We start from the raw sequence: 18,267 nt of genomic DNA, 5'->3' as shown, positions 1-18,267 counted from the left end.
CCCAACCGTAGGCTTAAATCTCAATCATTTTATTATCTCATGGATTCTGCAGGTATAAATTCAGACAGGCGCTGGGATGGCTTGTCTCTGTTCTACAAATGCTTGGCCCTCAGTCGGGAAGACTTGAGCACTAAGGGAGATTCGATGGTTGAGGGAAATTCACGGGGACTAAAACCTTCTGGAGCAATCTTCACTCACATACCTGGCAGGTGATGCTGGGACCTCGTCTCGGCTTGTGGCAGAATACCTCTCTGCATTCTAAGAATGACCATCCCAAGAGGACAAGGCAGAAATATATCATCTTTTATGGCCGACCACTGTAAGTCACAGGCCCACCCAGATTCAAGGCAAGGAGACACAGGACCTCTGAATGGGAAGCATTCACACCACGCTGTAAGAGGAACACGTGGGCTGGGACATTGTGGGGCCTCACCATCCTAAAACATCACTTTGATCCTCCCTCTTACTGACGAAAAAAATTCTGGCATTGAAGGCCTCTTATAAATTGACCTCAGATGCTTTTCTGCCTTTACTTCCTTTTTGGTCCTATTTATTCTGGCCAGACTGAACTGCTCCATCCCAAACTTGTCAGGCTCATCCTTTCTTCTGCCTTTTTATCTCAACCGATCTGTCTTCTGTTGACCTGAGATTCTGCCTCTCACTTAAAACTCTGAGCTAACACTTGCTTAATTCTGCAGAATGAACTAAGGTGGCAGGAATCCCCGGTGGTTCTGAGTTAGTTAACATCACCTGAGGATGCCCTCAGAGCACCACCGGTCTGGGTGGGGCCTTCTGTCATTTTGGCTCCTGTCCTCGTGTGCCCAGGAAGCAGAAATGACAGGAAAGGCCTCAAAATACAACTCATTCCCAGGCAGCCTCCTCTTCAAAGTGCAGATCCCCCCAGGGGCGCCTGGGTGGCTCAGTTGGTTAAGCGGCCGACTTCAGCTCAGGTCATGATCTTGCGGTCCGTGAGTTCGAGCCCCGCATCAGGCTCTGTGCTGACAGCTCAGAGTCTGGAGCGTGTTTCAGATTCTGTGTCTCCCTCTCTCTGACCCTCTCCTGTTCATGCTCTGTCTCTTCCTGTCTCAAAAATAAATAAATGTTAAAAAAAAAAAAATTAAAAGTGAAGATCCCCCCAGTATTAACTTTTCACCCAACAGGAAGAGGACAAAATCGCTGTCCTCTGGGCCTCTTCCTGGAGGAGACTAAGAGCACATGACTACATGTGAACCCAGGTCTGGTCAACCTGGTAACACAGAGAAACTTAAAGCGTGAATCGGTGGTTTACAGAGGGGCTGAAGTGAAGCTGGATGGAAAAAAGGGCAGGGAGGAGAGACGGGTAACGAACACACGTCAGTAAAGACAAATGCATGTTGATGTAGGTATTGCCTTAACTAGGGTGGTCCAGCGATCCTTTTCAACGAGGAAGAAGGTTGAGGAGACCAAGGTAAAGTTCTCCCCAAACGTGTGAATCCTATCAGAACTTGCTCTGTGTCCAGAAACACCTGTGCCAGCAGTAAGACGACAGATTCAGGAAGGAAGGAAGGACAGATTCAGGAAGGAGGTGGGACGCAGGGTCAAGCCTTACGAGCGTGGCACCATTTGAGAACAGGGCAGGAATAGTTAAGCAATTAACAGGTCCGCACGATTGCTACTGTGACCTTAAAAGCAAAACAGCCAGTTATTTTCCCAACACGCTGTTAGTTAGGGAACCAGCACAGAGTCACAGAGACCGAGGAAGCCGGCAGGACGGGGGAGTCCGCCCCGGGCCCCCCACGCCCCGAGCAGAGCCCCCCACCCCGCCCCGCGCCCTCTCCGCCCCGCGGGTGCGCGGCCGCCCGGGAGGGGCCCCCAGGGGCTCCCGGCGCCGTTCAGCGCACGTCCCAGGCCTGCGGCGGATCTCGCGGAACTGGAACCCACGGTCACACTGCAAACAGGGCGCCGGGCTCAGAGAGGGGAATTCACGACGGCCACGCTTCCTCCCGTCGGGGCCGCGGCGCCCGCCCGGCCGCGCCCCCAGCCGCGGGGACCCCGCTCCCGCCCCCGCCGCCAGCGCCGGCCCCGCTCCCGGGACTTCCGGGTCTCGGGGCGCTCTGCGCACGCGCGGGCGCCATATTGGCAGCGGCCACTCGGAGTTGGTAGTGGCGGCGGCGGCGGGTTGTGTCCCGCGAGGAGAGTGTCCTTGTAGGTCTCCACTCTTCCGCGTGTCCCTCTGGTGAGCCTTTGCCCCTGGGTGAGCCTTTGTCCGCGGAAGCCTGGCCGCTCTCCCTGCGGGCAGGGACCACGAGCGACGCGGCGGAGCGCTCTCGGCCTGCAGCCGGCACCGAGGCGCCCTGGTGCCATGACTCTGCACCCGCCTCCTCGGCGACCGGCCGGCCGCCGTGGGGCTCGGCTGCGGGGGGCGCGCGTCCGGGCAGAGGCCCTGCTGGGGTCCATACTTGGATCTCACGCGCACGTCGGGGCCGGGGTCCGGGCTGGGGTCGTAGTCGCGCAGGCGGGATGGAGGTGTCGCTCGGGAGGGTCAGTACTCGAAAGTTGTCGCGCCTGGAGGCTGTGTTCAGGGCCGTCCTTACCTTTCACCTGCCTGTTGTAACAGCCTCGTAACTGGTTACCTTTTCTTCAGTCTCTCTTCAGCCGCCGTGATATGTCTAAATGCCAGCCAGCTCCTGTGGCTCTTAACCCCACAGTCTTTCAGTTGAGCCCCATTGCTTGGGAGATAAAATTCACAGTTTTTACTTGGGCCCGTGGACCCTTCAGGACTTGATCCCAGCATATTTTGCCAGTCTCCATTCCCGATGCTCCGGGATTTAGGAAAATGGACTTTGCAATCTGAAGTTTGGCATTTCCATTAATTCGCGCTGAGCCCCAATTTTGACTTTTGCAGGAATGGTAATGGGGAATCTAAGATTACCACCCCCACCTGCTCTAAGTTGGGGCTCTGAATCACTCTGGAGAAAGCGTCAGCCTCTTACCTTGGCATTCAAGGCTCTGCGTGCATCTGTATACTTAGCTCTCTAGCTTCTTCAGATTCTTTTAAATTGAGCAGTTTGTCTCTTGCCCATGGAGCTGTCCTGCCTCGGTGCCCTTAGAGCAGGCTTTCTCCTCTGCCTGGACTGCTCTTCCCTTCTGCCTTCTCCCACTTTTCCTCTTAGGCCTAATGGTTCTTAGCCTTATTTCTGCCTCTCCCATGTCTCTCTAACTTGGGTTCATTTTTTTGTATTTGTTTCTCAGAGTATACTTTCTTGATTTTTTTCTCCCCATCCTGCTTCCTACTGTGCTCTTGGCACCTGTTTCCACATTGCCTTATAATTGTCTGTTTCTGCCTCCCTCACCTGAATGCCAGACTGTAAACTCTTCAGGAAAGGGATTGATCTCACCCTTTTTGGTATTCCAAAATTTGGTATGCATTTAGCATAGTGCCTGGTACACTGAAAATGTTAGATGATGGAAGGGAGTGAACAAAACAGATTTTTTTTTTAAGTTACAAAATGCTCTTTAAATTGTAAACTTTGGGGCGCCTGGGTGGCACAGTCGGTTAAGCGTCCGACTTCAGCCAGGTCACGATCTTGCGGTCTGTGAGTTCGAGCCCCGCGTCGGGCTCTGGGCTGACGGGCTCTGGGCTGACGGCTCAGAGCCTGGAGCCTGTTTCCGATTCTGTGTCTCCCTCTCTCTCTGCCCTTCCCCCGTTCATGCTCTGTCTCTCTCTGTCCCCAAAATAAATAAACGTTGAAAAAAAAAATTTAAAAAAAAAATTGTAAACTTCATTTTTAATAATGATCTTATTTTTTTTTTTACAGGAATTTTACAAAGTTCAGAAAACATGGTGAGTTGATACACATGCCAGCAAGTTGTTGCCTCATAAATCCTATTGCTTGCACCCGTAGACGCGTATGAGAAAGTTGGAATGGAAGGAAAAAGAGCTGGAGTGGTGTCTTCTTCCTTATCGCTTTCTTCCCGTGCCCTGAGCCCTGCCTGCCAGCATCTGTTTCATAAGATGGTTTGTGGGCTTGCAGGGATGGGCTTACTTTCGGCGGTAGGAGTCAACTGTACGTTTTTCCTTTGCAGTCTCGAAGATATGACTCCCGGACCACTATATTTTCTCCGGAAGGTAAAAATGGAAATTGTTTAATCTATTTCAAATAAAAAATGTCTTTAAAGAGTTTGACCTGAAAGGAGAAAAAAAAATCTACAGGCTTTTTTTTTTTTTTTTTAAGTTTTATTATTTAAGTGCTTTCTATGGCCCACGTGGGGCTCGAACCCACCACCCTGAGATCAGGAGTTGCATGCTTTTCCCACTGAGCCAGCCAGGGGCCCCTACAAACTTTTTTTTAATCCTTGCTAAGTTGTTTGTCCTTTTTGTGCTTGGGACTGATCATGGTCACCAGGTTGGCTTCGTGCCTCACAGAGGGGTCACAGTGGGCCTCTCGTTTGCAGCCTGCCAGGGTTGTTGCTGATTCTCTGGGACCAGTGGTGCTTCGCTACTCACTGCCTGTGTCTTGTAGGTCGCTTGTACCAAGTTGAGTATGCCATGGAGGCTATTGGACATGCAGGCACCTGCTTGGGGATTTTAGCCAACGATGGTGTTTTGCTTGCTGCAGAGAGACGCAACATCCACAAGCTTCTGGATGAAGTTTTTTTCTCTGAAAAAATTTACAAACTGAATGAGTAAGTGAGATCTTCGGGAAGGGAATGTAAAATGTCTCCCTTTCTCACTTAAGTGACATTGCACATATTTTGGGAGGCATTCCATGTGACATAGTAAAATTGAACAGTTGTTTTTACCTCTGAGAATTTTTGTTTTTAATTTACCTTGTTTAAAACCTCCTTGAGGCCCAGGACGATGTGTTATTCTTTTTAAATGCAGAGCCAAGCCCTTAGTGGAGAAACCACATTGTGTAGTGATAAGAGCACAGGCTTGGTAGTCACACAAATTTGGGTTAATTAGTTAATTTATTCTTCTCTTCTCTTCTCTTCTCCTTTCGTTTGTTTATTTTTTGAGAGAGAGAGAGACAGACAGAGCGTGAGTGGGGAAGGGGCAGTGAGAGGAGAGGGAGGCACAGAATCCGAAGCAGGTTCCAGGCTCTGAGCTGTCAACACAGAGCCTGACATGGGGCTTGAACCCATGAACAGTGATATCATGTCCTGAGACGAAGTTGGGCATTTAACTGACTGAGCCACCCATGTGCCCCAAATTTTGGTTAAACGCTGTGTGACCCTACACTGATGTTTAACTTCTCTGGGTCTCAGGCCACTAGAGTGGTTATGGCAGTTGAGTGAAACAAATCTAACTAGCAGAGTGTCTGCTTATAGCAGACCCTCAAAGCATTGTTCAGAGTGACTGCTCAGGAGTTTTGTTGAATTATATGGACTGTTACCAAACAGCAGCCCTCCTGGAGGTCTGGGAGCAGTTTAGCCAAGCCCTGTACATTAGTGAGATTCCGGTACACTTGGGTGTGCGGGGCTTTGCAGCTGGCAGAGAGCAGACCTTCCCTTCGGTGATGGGCCAGATGATCACTGGTGCAAGGCCTTTCTGATACGCTCATCAAAGGAGTGTTCTCCCTCTGCGGAGTCACTGTCTGCAGGTTTGCCAGGTATGACCGAGGGTGTGGAGGCTGTAGGAGAGTCAGGGCAGACCTCAGGGAATGGGGACAGAGAAAGGAAGTGCACCCTCAGGGTGAGCATAGTCCTGGGTCTCCTAGGCAGGCTTATAAAATACCCTTCCCGCCGGTCCCCTCTCCTTCACCTCCATGAAGCCAGGCCTAGAGGAAAGCACACTGCTACCCGAGGGTGTGAAGTAGCCTGTCTTCCTGTTTGGCCAAACCTTTGTTGTCTTTGTGGATGAGTCTTCTTGAGATTTACTTCAGCTTCTTAGTGTTACTCTTGCCCTGTTCACGGAGCAGTGATGGTAACTACGTCTGTAGAAAAATTTAAGGGCGTATTTATTTTTTATGTTGAATGACATCAGTTGAAAGTCTATAAAGATGAAACGTAAGTGGCTTTTGTTGGAAAGTGTAGTGGCTGTGGAGCCAGCATGGTGAATTTCTAACAGAACTTCACTTCTCAGTACTTGTGAATACCCCTCCCAGACATTTCTCTGCTCACACATCAATGTCTTTCTTTTCCTCAAGGGACATGGCTTGCAGTGTGGCAGGCATAACTTCTGATGCTAATGTTCTGACTAATGAACTGAGGCTCATTGCACAGAGGTATGGTCATAAATAGCGTAACTGATGGTACGTAAATTAGTCTTGATGTTTGCAAGGAGAACTCTTATTTCCAAAGGTGGAAGATGTTAAAAAATCTATTAACTGAAAATTACAAAAAAAAAAATTTTAATGTTTCTTTATTTTTGAGAGAGAGACACAGCACGAGTCGGGGAGGGGCAGAGAGAGAGGGAGACACAGAATCTGAGGCAGGTTCCAGGCTCTGTCAGCACAGAATCTGATATGGGACTCAAACCCGTGAACTGCGAGATCATGACCTGAGCCGAAGTCAGATGCTTGACTGACTGAGCCACCCTGGTGCCCCAAAAATTACAAAATTTTTTTTTTTTTTAAATCAACGTTTATTTATTTTTGGGACAGAGAGAGACAGAGCATGAACGGGGGAGGGGCAGAGAGAGAGGGAGACACAGAATCGGAAACCGGCTCCAGGCTCTGAGCGGTCAGCCCAGAGCCCGACGCGGGGCTCGAACTCACGGACCGTGAGATCCTGACCCGAGCCGAAGTCGGCCGCTCGACCGACTGAGCCACCCAGGCGCCCCATAAATTACAAAATTTTTAAAGCAAGGGTGTAAAATGTTACTTACCATGCTCTACTCCCTGCTTCAAATTACACGGACTCTTAGTGTCCTTGTGGCACAGATTTCTTTTCAGAGGGTATTTTGCTTAGAGTGTATCTGTGTTTTAGGGAAAGTTGTTAATATGCCAATTTCTTTATTCTAGGTATTTGTTACAGTATCAGGAGCCAATTCCTTGTGAGCAGTTGGTCACGGCACTTTGTGATATCAAACAAGCTTATACACAGTTTGGAGGTACTGAAGTTTTTGGAAGTCGTGTTCCAGAAAGTTAAACCATTTTATGAGTAGTGACCTTTTTGAGGTAGTAAAAAGAAATTGAAATAAGAAAACACTTTTTATACATCCCTGCTTCGTGAACTAATTGGCTTCCACTATGTAGATTGTTATATGTTTTGCTAATAGACCACTGAAAGGCCGTGATGCCATTTTCAAATCTGGAAACAAATTGCTTTTTACGTAATAATGAAATTCAGCATCGCTCCTCTGTTCTTTATTCCCTTTCTTGGCTGTGTCCAAATCCTGGAGACGAAAGTGGAAGTTTGGACAGAGCTTATCACCAGCGTTCAGAAAACAAAGCAGTTTATGAATGCTTAACTTCCCAGAGCAGGGCCAGTGCCACTCGCTGGGCTCAGGTAGCAGCAGTGCTGATCTAGATGCTGTTTGTTGTGCTGTTAAAGGAAAACGTCCCTTTGGCGTGTCCCTGCTTTACATCGGCTGGGATAAGCACTACGGTTTTCAGCTCTACCAGAGTGACCCCAGCGGGAATTACGGAGGATGGAAAGCCACATGCATTGGAAATAATAGTGCTGTGAGTATTTTTGTGTTGCTGTAAAATCTAGCAAAAGATCTAATAACCACCATAATTTTGAAGTAGCAGTGAACGTGATCTATTTGAAAATAGTTGCCACAACCTTATGTGATATGCAAATACCTTCAATTTCTATTGGTAATGAAGTCGCAGGTAGTGCTACTACTGGGACTTACTGTCTACGTTTATAATGGAAGGAAATGCTAATTTTTTTTCTTAAGTTTATTGTTCTGAGAGAGAGGGCACGCATGGGGGAGGTGCAGATAAGGAGGGAGGGAGGCAGGGAGAATCCCAAGCAGGCTCCGTGCTGTCAGCAAGCAGCCCGATGCGGGGCTCGATCTCAAACTGTGAGACCAAGACCTGAGCCGAAATCAAGAATCAGACGCTTAACCAGCTGAGCCACCCAGGTGCCTGGAAATGCTAATTTTCAGTTAGAAGTCGTGAAAATAAGGTGTAATTTTTTCTGCGTCCTAGTTCTCAGATCCTTTGAGTTCTATCACAAGTCCCTTGGAGGTCCTGGGAGTCCTGGCTAAAGATCCCATTCATACAGCACCAACAGCCCTGTTCACCTGTTCCGGGTCTGCCCTCCTGCCATTGAAATTGTGTGTGTTGCTTATAACGCCCGTAATAATTCAGCCATTATTATTCTGACTAATTCATATTCCTAAAAAATGTGAGAATTTAAAGAAAATTCTTTGTTGATTCTCCGTTATGTTTTATAGGCGGCTGTGTCAATGTTAAAACAAGACTACAAAGAAGGAGAAATGACTTTGAAGTCAGCACTTGCTTTAGCTATCAAAGTCCTAAATAAGACCATGGATGTGAGTAAACTCTCTGCTGAAAAAGGTAATCGATGTCCACTCCTCTGATTGGTTCGCTTTGTGAGAGAAGCAGTTGAGCGGCTCCTGTGTTAGGCCACCTTGTCACAGTTCTTTGAAACCTCAACCTTACGAATTGGGTGGCCTTATACCTGTGTCCTAAGTGAGGACACTAGGGCTTAGTGGGGTTAAGTGACTTGACCAAGGTCAAGACCACTGGGAAGTTGTGGGGCCGTAATCCCACAGTACATCCCGAGCCTGAATGTTCTCCGTGTTCATAGCTAGAGATCTGAGTTGTGCTACTTTTAGTTGATAATTGTCTTACCAGCTTCTTGACGGTGATATCTGTGTGTGCGTACATATGATGAAGAACATGCGTGTGATTAGGTATTTATACATATGTATCTTATGCTTTTTTTTTTTTTTAATGTATCTTATGCTTTATCCAAGGGATGACTTTTGCAGGAGCTGTGGTATCCTCTGCTCTTTTGAATCTCCTGATCTCTCATGTGATGCCATATTTGCAATTTTAAATACTTTATGTAGCTTAAATCATATAACCACAGAATACAATATTTCTAAGTAATGTTTTTCAAAAACTATGGTGAATTAATGTATTGATTCTGTTTAGGATAATTTAGCTCCTCTTGTTCCTTAGAAAATGCAGTTTACTTGCAGGCTGCCCCCTTTTTGTCTAGTTCTACCAATTTCAAGGAGGTCGTACTCCCATTTCCTCTGCTCTCAAAATTCCTTCTTTGGTATCAGTTTACTTTTCTCATCTGTGGTCATGGGAACTGCTTTTCATGCCTTTGTTTTAAAAAGAGGTTTCGAAAGTCCATGAAAAATGAGTATAATCACTGGTTAGAGATTCTCTGCACCTTCAGAGGTTCCAGCAGGGAGGCTGTGGTTCCATCTGGTCGTCACAGCTAATAGGCCAGAGGGGGGACACTTAAGTGAAAGGGTTGATAGGAACTTCACAAGATGGGAGGTATTTTATTGCCGTCAGAGTACCCGTGAATCGTACACAGCACACGGCATGGAGAGTGGGGGCCTCGGCTCCAGGGAAGAGCTGGGACTGTTGAGTTTGTTTGCCGAGTGTGCCCGCCTGTAACACAAGTGCGTGTGCTCACTTCCAGTGGAAATCGCCACCCTAACAAGAGAGAACGGGAAGACGGTCATCAGAGTCCTCAAACAGAAAGAGGTGGAGCAGTTGATCAAAAACCATGAAGAAGAAGAAGCTAAAGCTGAGCGCGAGAAGAAAGAAAAAGAACAGAAAGAAAAGGAAAAATAGAAGGAAGGACCATGGGTTTTGTAACTCACCTGGGGCCATTTCAGTGTCCGTGCTGTCCTTTTCACCCTGCGAAAGCTCTGACTTGTTTCGGCTTGTGTGGTGGGAGACCAGGATGGCACCAGGTCGCTTGGGTCCTTGCTGTCTCTGTCCACTCAGATCTTGTATTGACGATTACTCGTCACGGACGCCCCAATCCCTCCACCCTTGTTTTGGGGAATAAAACTTGGAAAGAATGGAAATGGTGAAGGAAGATATTCTCCGTAGCCGTGATCCCTGAAGGTCCGGGGATCACGAGCTAAATGTACTCCGGCGGCCTTTGCAGTCACTTCTAGTGAGATGTCACAACTGACGGCGTGTAAACTTCATACAAAGAGAAAGGCGGGATTGTGCACTCAGGATTTCCTTAGTTGTCCCCCTGCTATTTGGAGACCCTGTAGCCCAACTTGAGCAAAGTTGAGCCATCCCTCTCTTGGCCTCCAATAGAGCAAGATCCGGTGATGCAAGAGTCATCTTCTTCCCCTTGGTGTTGCCAGCCTGTGCTGTTGATGGGTAATCATCCTGGGCGTAAAATCGTGTGGGCGCACGTGCACACACATACACACATGCGTGCGCATAGTTAACAAAGTATGAAAGGCATAATTAAAGGAAACCCTGTGTCCCTGCTAAGCAGCCTCAGAAACAGTCCCCGCGAAGCCCCTGTGTGTCCCTTTCAGATCTCACCCCTGTACCCGAGATACATTATGTTCAGTTTATCCTTCCTCTCATCTATGGGGTTTGTGTTCTGGCTTTTCGCCCCTCCACTCCAGGTGGGCTTAGCAGGTCTGTCAGTCAGAGCTGTCCTTTCACAGAGGGGCGCACACTTCTCTGGCTGGCTGGACGGCCTGTCTCCTCTCCAGGATTGTTCTGAGGAAGCACGTGAGGCCAGGCCAAGCCAGAATTGATGTTGGGCGCACAAGGAGGGAACGCTGAGGACCCTGTGATGGGCAGGCTTCCCAAAGCCACGTGGAAGGTTTGTGCAAGAGAAATTAGGGCCACAGAGAAAAGTGAAACCAAAGAGAATAGTTTAGATGTGACAGAAGGGATTCTCATTGCCGAGTTTTGCTGTCATTTAGGATAAAGTTCTTTGACGGAAGTACTGTGGGGCAGTGCTATGTAAAACGTCCTTGTGCGGACCATGTCAGCATCACCTGGGAATTGACTAGAAGTGCAAATTCTGGCATCCCATCCCAGAACGACTGAGTAAAAATCTCGGAGTAGAGCCCAGCAGTCAGTGTTAACAAACTGTGTGTTCTGCGTATACTAAAGTTTGAGAATCCCTGGGAGAGCTTTTATGCCTCCTGTGCCCAGGCTGTACTCCGTATCCATGGAACCAACCTCTGGGGTGGGACCCTGACAGTAGCAGTTCTTTAAATACCACCCTCCACTCCACTCCCACCAGGGGCTTCTGCCAGGGATGAGAACCAGCACACCCAGCCATAGCTAACCCATCTCGCCTGTTGTCAGGCAATCAGACGTGGAATCTCAGCCGAATCCCTACCACGTGCTCTTAGGGAATAGCCATTTCGGGTGCTTTGTGCACACTAACCTTGTGTTCATGCTAAGGTGTTTTTTCAACCCACCTTTGACAGTGCTTTTTTTGTTTGTTTGTTTGTTTATTTTGAGAGAGAGAGAATGTGAGTGGAGGAGGGGCAGAGAGAGGGAGACCGAGGATCCAAAGCAGGCTCTGTGCTGTCAGCAGAGAGCCTGATGCGGGGCTTGAACCCATGAACCGTGAGACCATGACCTGAGCCGAAACAAGAGTCAGCGCCTAACCGACTGAGCCCCCCAGGTGCCTTGACGTAGTGCTTTTTAAATCTAAATTTCCTTTTTTTGTTTTTGTTTTTAGAGATCATGTGCAACTGGGGGAGGGGCAGAGAGAGGGAGAGAATCCCAAGCAGGCTCCATGCTGTTGGCGCTGAGCCCGTTGGGCTCCATCCCATGAAACGTGAGAAGATGAACTGAAACCGAGTCGATGCCTGAACAACTGAACCACCCCCCCCCCAGGCTCCCCTAGGTTTCCTTTTACTCTAATTTATACAGTTGGATGCTGTTACTCGTAGTAGCTTTGTTCTAGAAGTTCATTATGAACGCTGAATCAGCAAGTGCTGAACCATGGCTGCTGGGGAGATCCCACGGAAGGTGCCTATGAGTCTCTGGCCGCAACACTTGCGTCAACCAATCAATATGTAACTTTGTTTTATGTCTCTCTGTTAAAGACCTCTTAATACATGTTGGTAATTCATTAATCTTGAACTCAGGGCCAACAGCTGCAACACTTAAGTGAAGCTTGTCTAGTGCATTTCCTCTGTAAGGCTTAGCAGCCTTCCTGCACTTAACACTAGCCAGCACTTCAGCACTATGCTTCGGGGCATTTCAGCACAATCACCGACAGCACAAAGATGGGAAAACTGGCGCAAAATAGAGCTAAAGAAAAACACTGGTTTACAGTGCCAGAGCTGAGGCGTGGAGGCAGTGTCCCCTCTTTTGATCTCAGCTGGGAACACGCACGTCAGACAATTCAGATCATTGCACGTCTGCGGTGACGTGGGTTTGGGGTCACAAGCAAATTTGCAACTGCAGAATCTAATGAGGATCCGCTGTGTGATGTAAATCGACCCTTTCAGTCCCGCTGCGCACAGACGCAGGTAGATGGTTTGCCCAGCAGGGACCCTGTGGCCACAGCCCCACGCTGCCGGTTTCAGCAGCCTTGTGACTGGTCTGCTTCCGTTTCCTTCCTGTCCTTCAGTTCCCGGGACGGCAGCCACTGTGATACCGCTTTGCTCGAGATGCCGCGGTGGCCGCCCTTCCTGCTCAGGTGTCCTGTGTCCGGCCCCACTGCTGCCCTCTCCTCCACCAGTGCGCCCTCCTCACACTGTGTGCATCCGGGCGAGCCTGGCTGTCCCCTGAGAGACCAAGCCTCGTCCGCCCCAGGGCCTCTGTTCTTGCCAGTCCCTCTGCCTTGAGGACACCCTTCCCTGGGAACGTCCGCATAGCCTGCTCCCTCCTGTTCGAACGTCCTCTTCTTGGGTCTTGGGCTACGTCGGGAGCAGCCACTCCCCCACGCACTCCTCTCTCACCCTCCTGGGTGTTTCCCACGCCCTCGTCACCGTCCGGAGCGACTGCTTACCGTCCGTCTGCGCCGCTGGAATGCAAGCTTCCGGAGCAGGGGCTTCGGCAGCTGCGTTCCGGTACCTGGAAGGGAAATGGGCCCGTAACTGTTAGGCTTCAAATAAGGATTGACGAATGAGTGGTGGCCCTTGGTTCGCTGGAGTGAAACCCTAAAATGCACTCCTTTTCCATCCAGGTCAGTACAAGTGGCGGGTTTTCTGTACTCTGACCGCCCCTCCAACGCTTCCTGTAGTTGTGGGCCCTGCAGAGGCCGTAGGGGACGAGAGCCCAGCCTGTTTACCACCACGTCTGGAGCAAGTCTTCAGAACTTTATCCTAATGACGGAAAGACCTTAACGGATGCGCCCTTTTGTTGAAGTAATTTCATGCTGGGGGAAAAGGAAAAGATGGGGGCAGGGCGGGGGCTGCCCTAACTGGTTTTTTCCTGCACCAAGGCTGACTAGCCTAGAATCTCTCCCACCCTCTTCTCTCCCTCCGCTCTGTGGCGTATTTTTAGCTCTGGTTTCCAGGGCCTTGCCTGGTGCATCCCGAATGTAGCTTAGCAACCATCGGGAGAACATGGGCTCTTTCTCACAGGCACGACCAATGCAGGAGAGTCTTGATAGGAGTAAGTAGAAAACCAAAGAGCTAAAGGTTTAAAATCTTGATTTCATTTGGGTGAGTTACAAATCGTGTTTTTAAAAATAAATCATGTGGGGGTGGGGGGTGGGGAATGTGTTCCTGTGTATAATTTGGCTTCCGTGTTTTTCTTAATCAGAAAATAAGCAAGACCCAAATTTCTACAGTCTGGCACTTTGAAAGCTCCATGAAAGTATTTGTCTTAGCAGTGCAAAAATATTCCACGTTCTGAAAAAAAAATCACAAAGTAGTTTCATTTCTATTCCTATTTACCATGTTCCTGGTAATTTTAGGTGATGGCAATTTGTGGCTGAGTAAGACACGTTCTCAGTTATTAATGTGCCGTTTGCAGGACAGGCAGGGCTGTAATCAAGCGCTTGCTAATGTGGACACGTGCTCGACCCCTGGTGGCTGTGAACTGCGGCGAGGGCGTGAAGGCCTGGCAGGGGACAGCTTCCCATATTTATGGAAAGCCTGTAGCTGAGCAGAGCTAGAGCAGAGCTGGTCGGGGGAAGATGATTAATGACCAGAGATGAGGTTGGAAAAATGTACACCAAAGAGACGAGAGCTTCGCAGATCCTGTGAGAGATTTGAGTGAATCAGGGACCCAGGTTACGCTCTAACTCGAGTCCGGGAGCTGGATTAAGTGGCAAGAGACAAGGAGGGAGACCAGCTGGGAGGCTTCAGAAATGGGAGGGATGAGGGTCTCAGTAGTAAAGGGGACAGAGGAGGAGGAGTGCCCCTGGAATGAAGGATGAGAGAGGAGGAGGAGAGCATGATCCAGGCCTCCGACTCCCGAAAGTAGTTACACCCTGAGCTAAAAAGGCATCGAGAACACGGTGACCTGTCCCTAACCTTGCTTCCATTTTTGTTGTTGCTTCGGCCTGAGACGGAGGAGGCTGGTAGAAAAGAACCCTAAACAGCGAGTGAACCCATGTCAGCTTTGCCCTCTTTCTCTTCCAGAAGAATTTTTTTTCTTCTTCCGAGCTCTGCCCATCTCCTTGTCCCGTTTCCTGTCCCGGCACTTAACTTAGAAGCTCATCTTCGTTACAGCACCTTCTCATTTTAGTGTTTACGGTTTTGTTTTTTAATGCTGATAACCGAAGGGTTTTTTTGTGTTTAGGTAGGCAAAGCTCTTAATCGTGTATATTTCTTGTTAGTATGATACACATAAAGATATTCTCCACCCCAAAAACACTAATTTAAAGGAATACATGCACCCCAATGTTTACAGTATCACTATCGACAGTAGCCAAATTATGGAAGCAGCCCAAATGTCCATCGACTGATGAATGGATAAAGAAGATACGGTGTACATGTACAACGAAATAGTCCTCGGTGATGAAAAAGAATGAAACCGTGCCATTTACAACAGCATGGATGGGGTGAAGTGAAATAAATCTGTCAGAGAAAGACAAATACCATATGATCTCACTTGTATGGGGGAATTTAAGAAACAAAACAAATGAGCAAAAAAGAAACCAAGAAACAGACTCTTCACTACAGAGAACACAATGATGGCACCAGAGGGAGGTGGGGGGACAGGTGAGATAGGTGAAGGAGATTCAGAATATACTTACCTTGGGGTGCCTGGGTGGCTCAGTTGGTTGAGCCACTGACTTTGGCTCGGGTCATGATCTCGTGGTCTGTGAGTTCGAGCCCTGCGTCAGGGTCTGTGCTGACAGCTCAGAGCCTGGAGCCTACTTCAGATTCTATGTCTCCCCCTCTCTCTTCCCCTCCCCTGCTCACACTCTGTGTCTCTCTGTCTCTCAATAATAAATAAACGTTAAAAAAAAAAGAGTATACTTACCTTGATTCACTGAGTAATTGAATCTCTATATTGCATACCTGGAACATAAAACACTGTATTTTAACTACACTGGAATTAAAATTCTTTAAAAAGTTTAAGTATGTACACGTTCCTCTAGTAAATTTGTGGTCTTATCACCTTTATCATAATTTGAAAAATATAATTGGTATCTTTTTAAAAGTCAGTATTTATTGGGGCGTCTGGGTGGCGCAGTCGGTTAAGCGTTCGACTTCAGCCAGGTCACGATCTTGCGGTCCGTGAGTTCGAGCCCCACGTCGGGCTCTGGGCTGATGGCTCAGAGCCTGGAGCCTGTTTCCGATTCTGTGTCTCCCTCTCTCTCTGCCCCTCCCCCGTTCATGCTCTGTCTCTCTCTGTCCCCAAAAAATAAATAAACGTTGAAAAAAAAAATTAAAAAAAAAAAGTCAGTATTTAGGGGCACCTGGGTCTGGGTGGCTCAGTTGGTTAAGCATCTGACTCTTGATTTGAGCTCGGGTCACGGTCTCGTGGTTTGCGGGATGGAGCCCCGCGTCGGGCTCTGTGCTGACAGTGTGTAACCTGCTCGGGATTCTCTGTCCCTCTCTGCCCCTCCTCCCTGGCTTGTGCTCTCTCTCGCTCAGAATAAATACATAATTAAATAAGTCATTATTTAAATTAATTATGCAACTTTAATTCTCTTGTTCAGACTAATTTTCTTGAGTTAATTCAGAATTAGATGAATACTTACCTTTCTTTCACACATTTATAGGGACACTAATAACAGTTACCTCAGCTTTATTGAGAGGTAGCTTTTCTATCCCATGCAACTCGCCCATCTGAAGTGCTCACTGCAGTGGGTTTCGTTATCTTACAGAGCCGTGCAGCCAGCACCGGTCAGTTTCAGAACACTTTTGCGAACCCAAACAAGCCCCACGCCGCTTTGTGGTCACCCCAGTCCTCCAGCCTCAGGCAGCCGCTGGTCTGCTCTCTTGTGTGTGCACATCGGCCTGTTCGGGACGTTTCACGCGATGCAGCTCTAGAAGCCGGTCTGCGGGCTTCTGGTGTCTTCCACGTGCTGTAGCGCTGCCAGGCTCACCGACGCTGCGGCGAATGTTGGAAATCCACAGCTTACTAGATAAGGGAAATAATAGCGGGAGTCTGTGTTTGTTACTGCCGAATAAATGTTCCTCGTGTGATTACACTGCATCTTGTTCATTCATCGGGTGGCGGACGTCGGGGTTGCCTCCGACTGGGGGCTGCTGTGAATACTCGTGTACAAGTTTTGTGTGGACTTAGGCTTTCCTTTTTCTTGAGTATGTACCCAAGTGGAATTGCCGGCTCATATCTTGGTTTATTTTTAATCCGTCTTTGTACCAGACATTCACATTAGTGATTCACATTTAAAAGGAGTCTGCCTTCCCCTATTTTCACCTATAAGAGCCCCATATAAATGGAAGCTGGACTGACTCTTGAGTGAATGCATATGAATTTGTTAGTTACTGTTGAAGTAGGTCTCGCGGTTGGAGAGGACTTTTGATTCCTTTCATGTTGGCAGGAAGAATTTCTTCTCTAAGTTCCTTTATACCTAACACTAGGAAGGGCCAAGTCTTTGATTCTGTACCGAGAGCCTTATGTAATAACATTCTCTGAAAAATTCTGAATCATACAGAATGAGAGAATCCAGGGTAAATTGTCTTCTGAGTCCTGAGCAATCTAATGACTTACTTTTCTGATTATAATATGCTCGCTTTGGAAAATACACAACAGATTGAATAGAAATCGCCCGTATGATCTTCCTTAGGGTTAGCCACTGTTAACTCTCTCACTGGTCCAGTTTAGATGCTGAGTAAGTGTACTGGTGGACTGTGGCAAATTACAGGCCATCTATTTAAAAATAGTCTCCAAAAAAAATAGTCTCAAAGAAGAAATTAAAATATGTTTTTTTTCCTTCTCACTGGTCTTCGAAAGTATTTTGAAGTCTTAGAAAACCCTTTCTGGTCTACGGACATACCATCCTGAACGCGCCCGATCTCGTCTTATCTCGGAAAACCCTTTCTGTATACCACAGCAGAAAGTATCGTTTGTGAAGTAAACAGTATGTGTCAGTTACCTTATATTTGCTAATTCTCATAATAACCTTATAAAACATTTCTTTTAATTACAGCACTCAGTTATTGAGGGCCCACGACATGCTTGGTGATTTAGGGGCAGTCTTTCTATTACGTAGCTGAGAAAACGAAAGCTCGGAAAAGGACAGTGACTTGTGCCCCCACACAGCTCCAGTGCCCCCAGGCTGTCCCTGCCATCCTGGCCTGGGCTTCCGTGGTGCCTCTCACGTCTGTCCGCCTTCACTGGTAGAGTGACCTTCATGTGACAGAGCACAGAGCGCATGCCATGACCCTTTCACTGGTTTCCCATCAGAGAACTTCACAAATTTACAGGGATACAAATGAAGCTTAAGCCCTGGAGCCCCTCACTTGTGTGCCCCTTCCAAGGCCCCAAGGAAGGACCCTAACAATGTGTTCTCATGCTGACCTGCTTATGAAGTTTGCAAAAGTGAGATCTTTCTTTTAACTGCAATTGATGAGTGCCACTGTCTATTTCCAAACTTCCCCTCCTTTTTGCAGTCTTTGCAGTGGTCAAGGCCATAAAGGAATCTATGTATTCTCACTTTTGCTAATCATCCCAGTGTAGAAACGGCTCCAGGGCATTTCCTGCCAACCTCTATGCCAGCCTACTCAGCATCATGACGGGAAGATGTCGCCACATGAACAGCCTCTTCTGTGATGTCCGTCATTGGAAGTGTCTGGACGGGGGGAGAGAAACAAGGCTGGACGGCTGGCGTCAGAATCTAGTGCATGGCAAACTCTTCCAGTGTTCAGATGTGCAGAACTATAGGCTGAGGATTCAGTTCTCAGTGCAAAACAGAAGAAAAATTGCAATATAGGTGTGTCAGTTCATCAAACCCAGTAGCTTTCTA

At 48.0% G+C, this 18,267-nt stretch overlaps 1 protein-coding gene across 1 annotated transcript; it reads left to right on the top strand.

The window, feature by feature from the left end:
* Positions 1–1,852: 1,852 nt before the first annotated feature.
* On the top strand, positions 1,853–9,955 carry PSMA4 (proteasome 20S subunit alpha 4). The gene is made up of 9 exons (XM_043554571.1): positions 1,853–2,215; positions 3,798–3,823; positions 4,066–4,108; positions 4,503–4,665; positions 6,129–6,206; positions 6,945–7,033; positions 7,477–7,607; positions 8,330–8,453; positions 9,562–9,955. The coding sequence occupies exons 2-9, from the start codon at positions 3,821–3,823 to the stop codon at positions 9,714–9,716; spliced, it is 786 nt and encodes a 261-aa protein (XP_043410506.1). The 5' UTR covers positions 1,853–2,215; positions 3,798–3,820; the 3' UTR covers positions 9,717–9,955.
* Positions 9,956–18,267: the final 8,312 nt, after the last annotated feature.

The sequence above is a fragment of the Prionailurus bengalensis genome, chromosome B3, assembly GCF_016509475.1.
Source record: "Prionailurus bengalensis isolate Pbe53 chromosome B3, Fcat_Pben_1.1_paternal_pri, whole genome shotgun sequence".
Classification (NCBI taxonomy): Eukaryota; Metazoa; Chordata; class Mammalia; order Carnivora; family Felidae; genus Prionailurus; species Prionailurus bengalensis.
The sequence above is the reverse complement of the archived record's forward strand: the minus strand, read 5'-3'. Positions and strand labels throughout refer to the sequence as shown.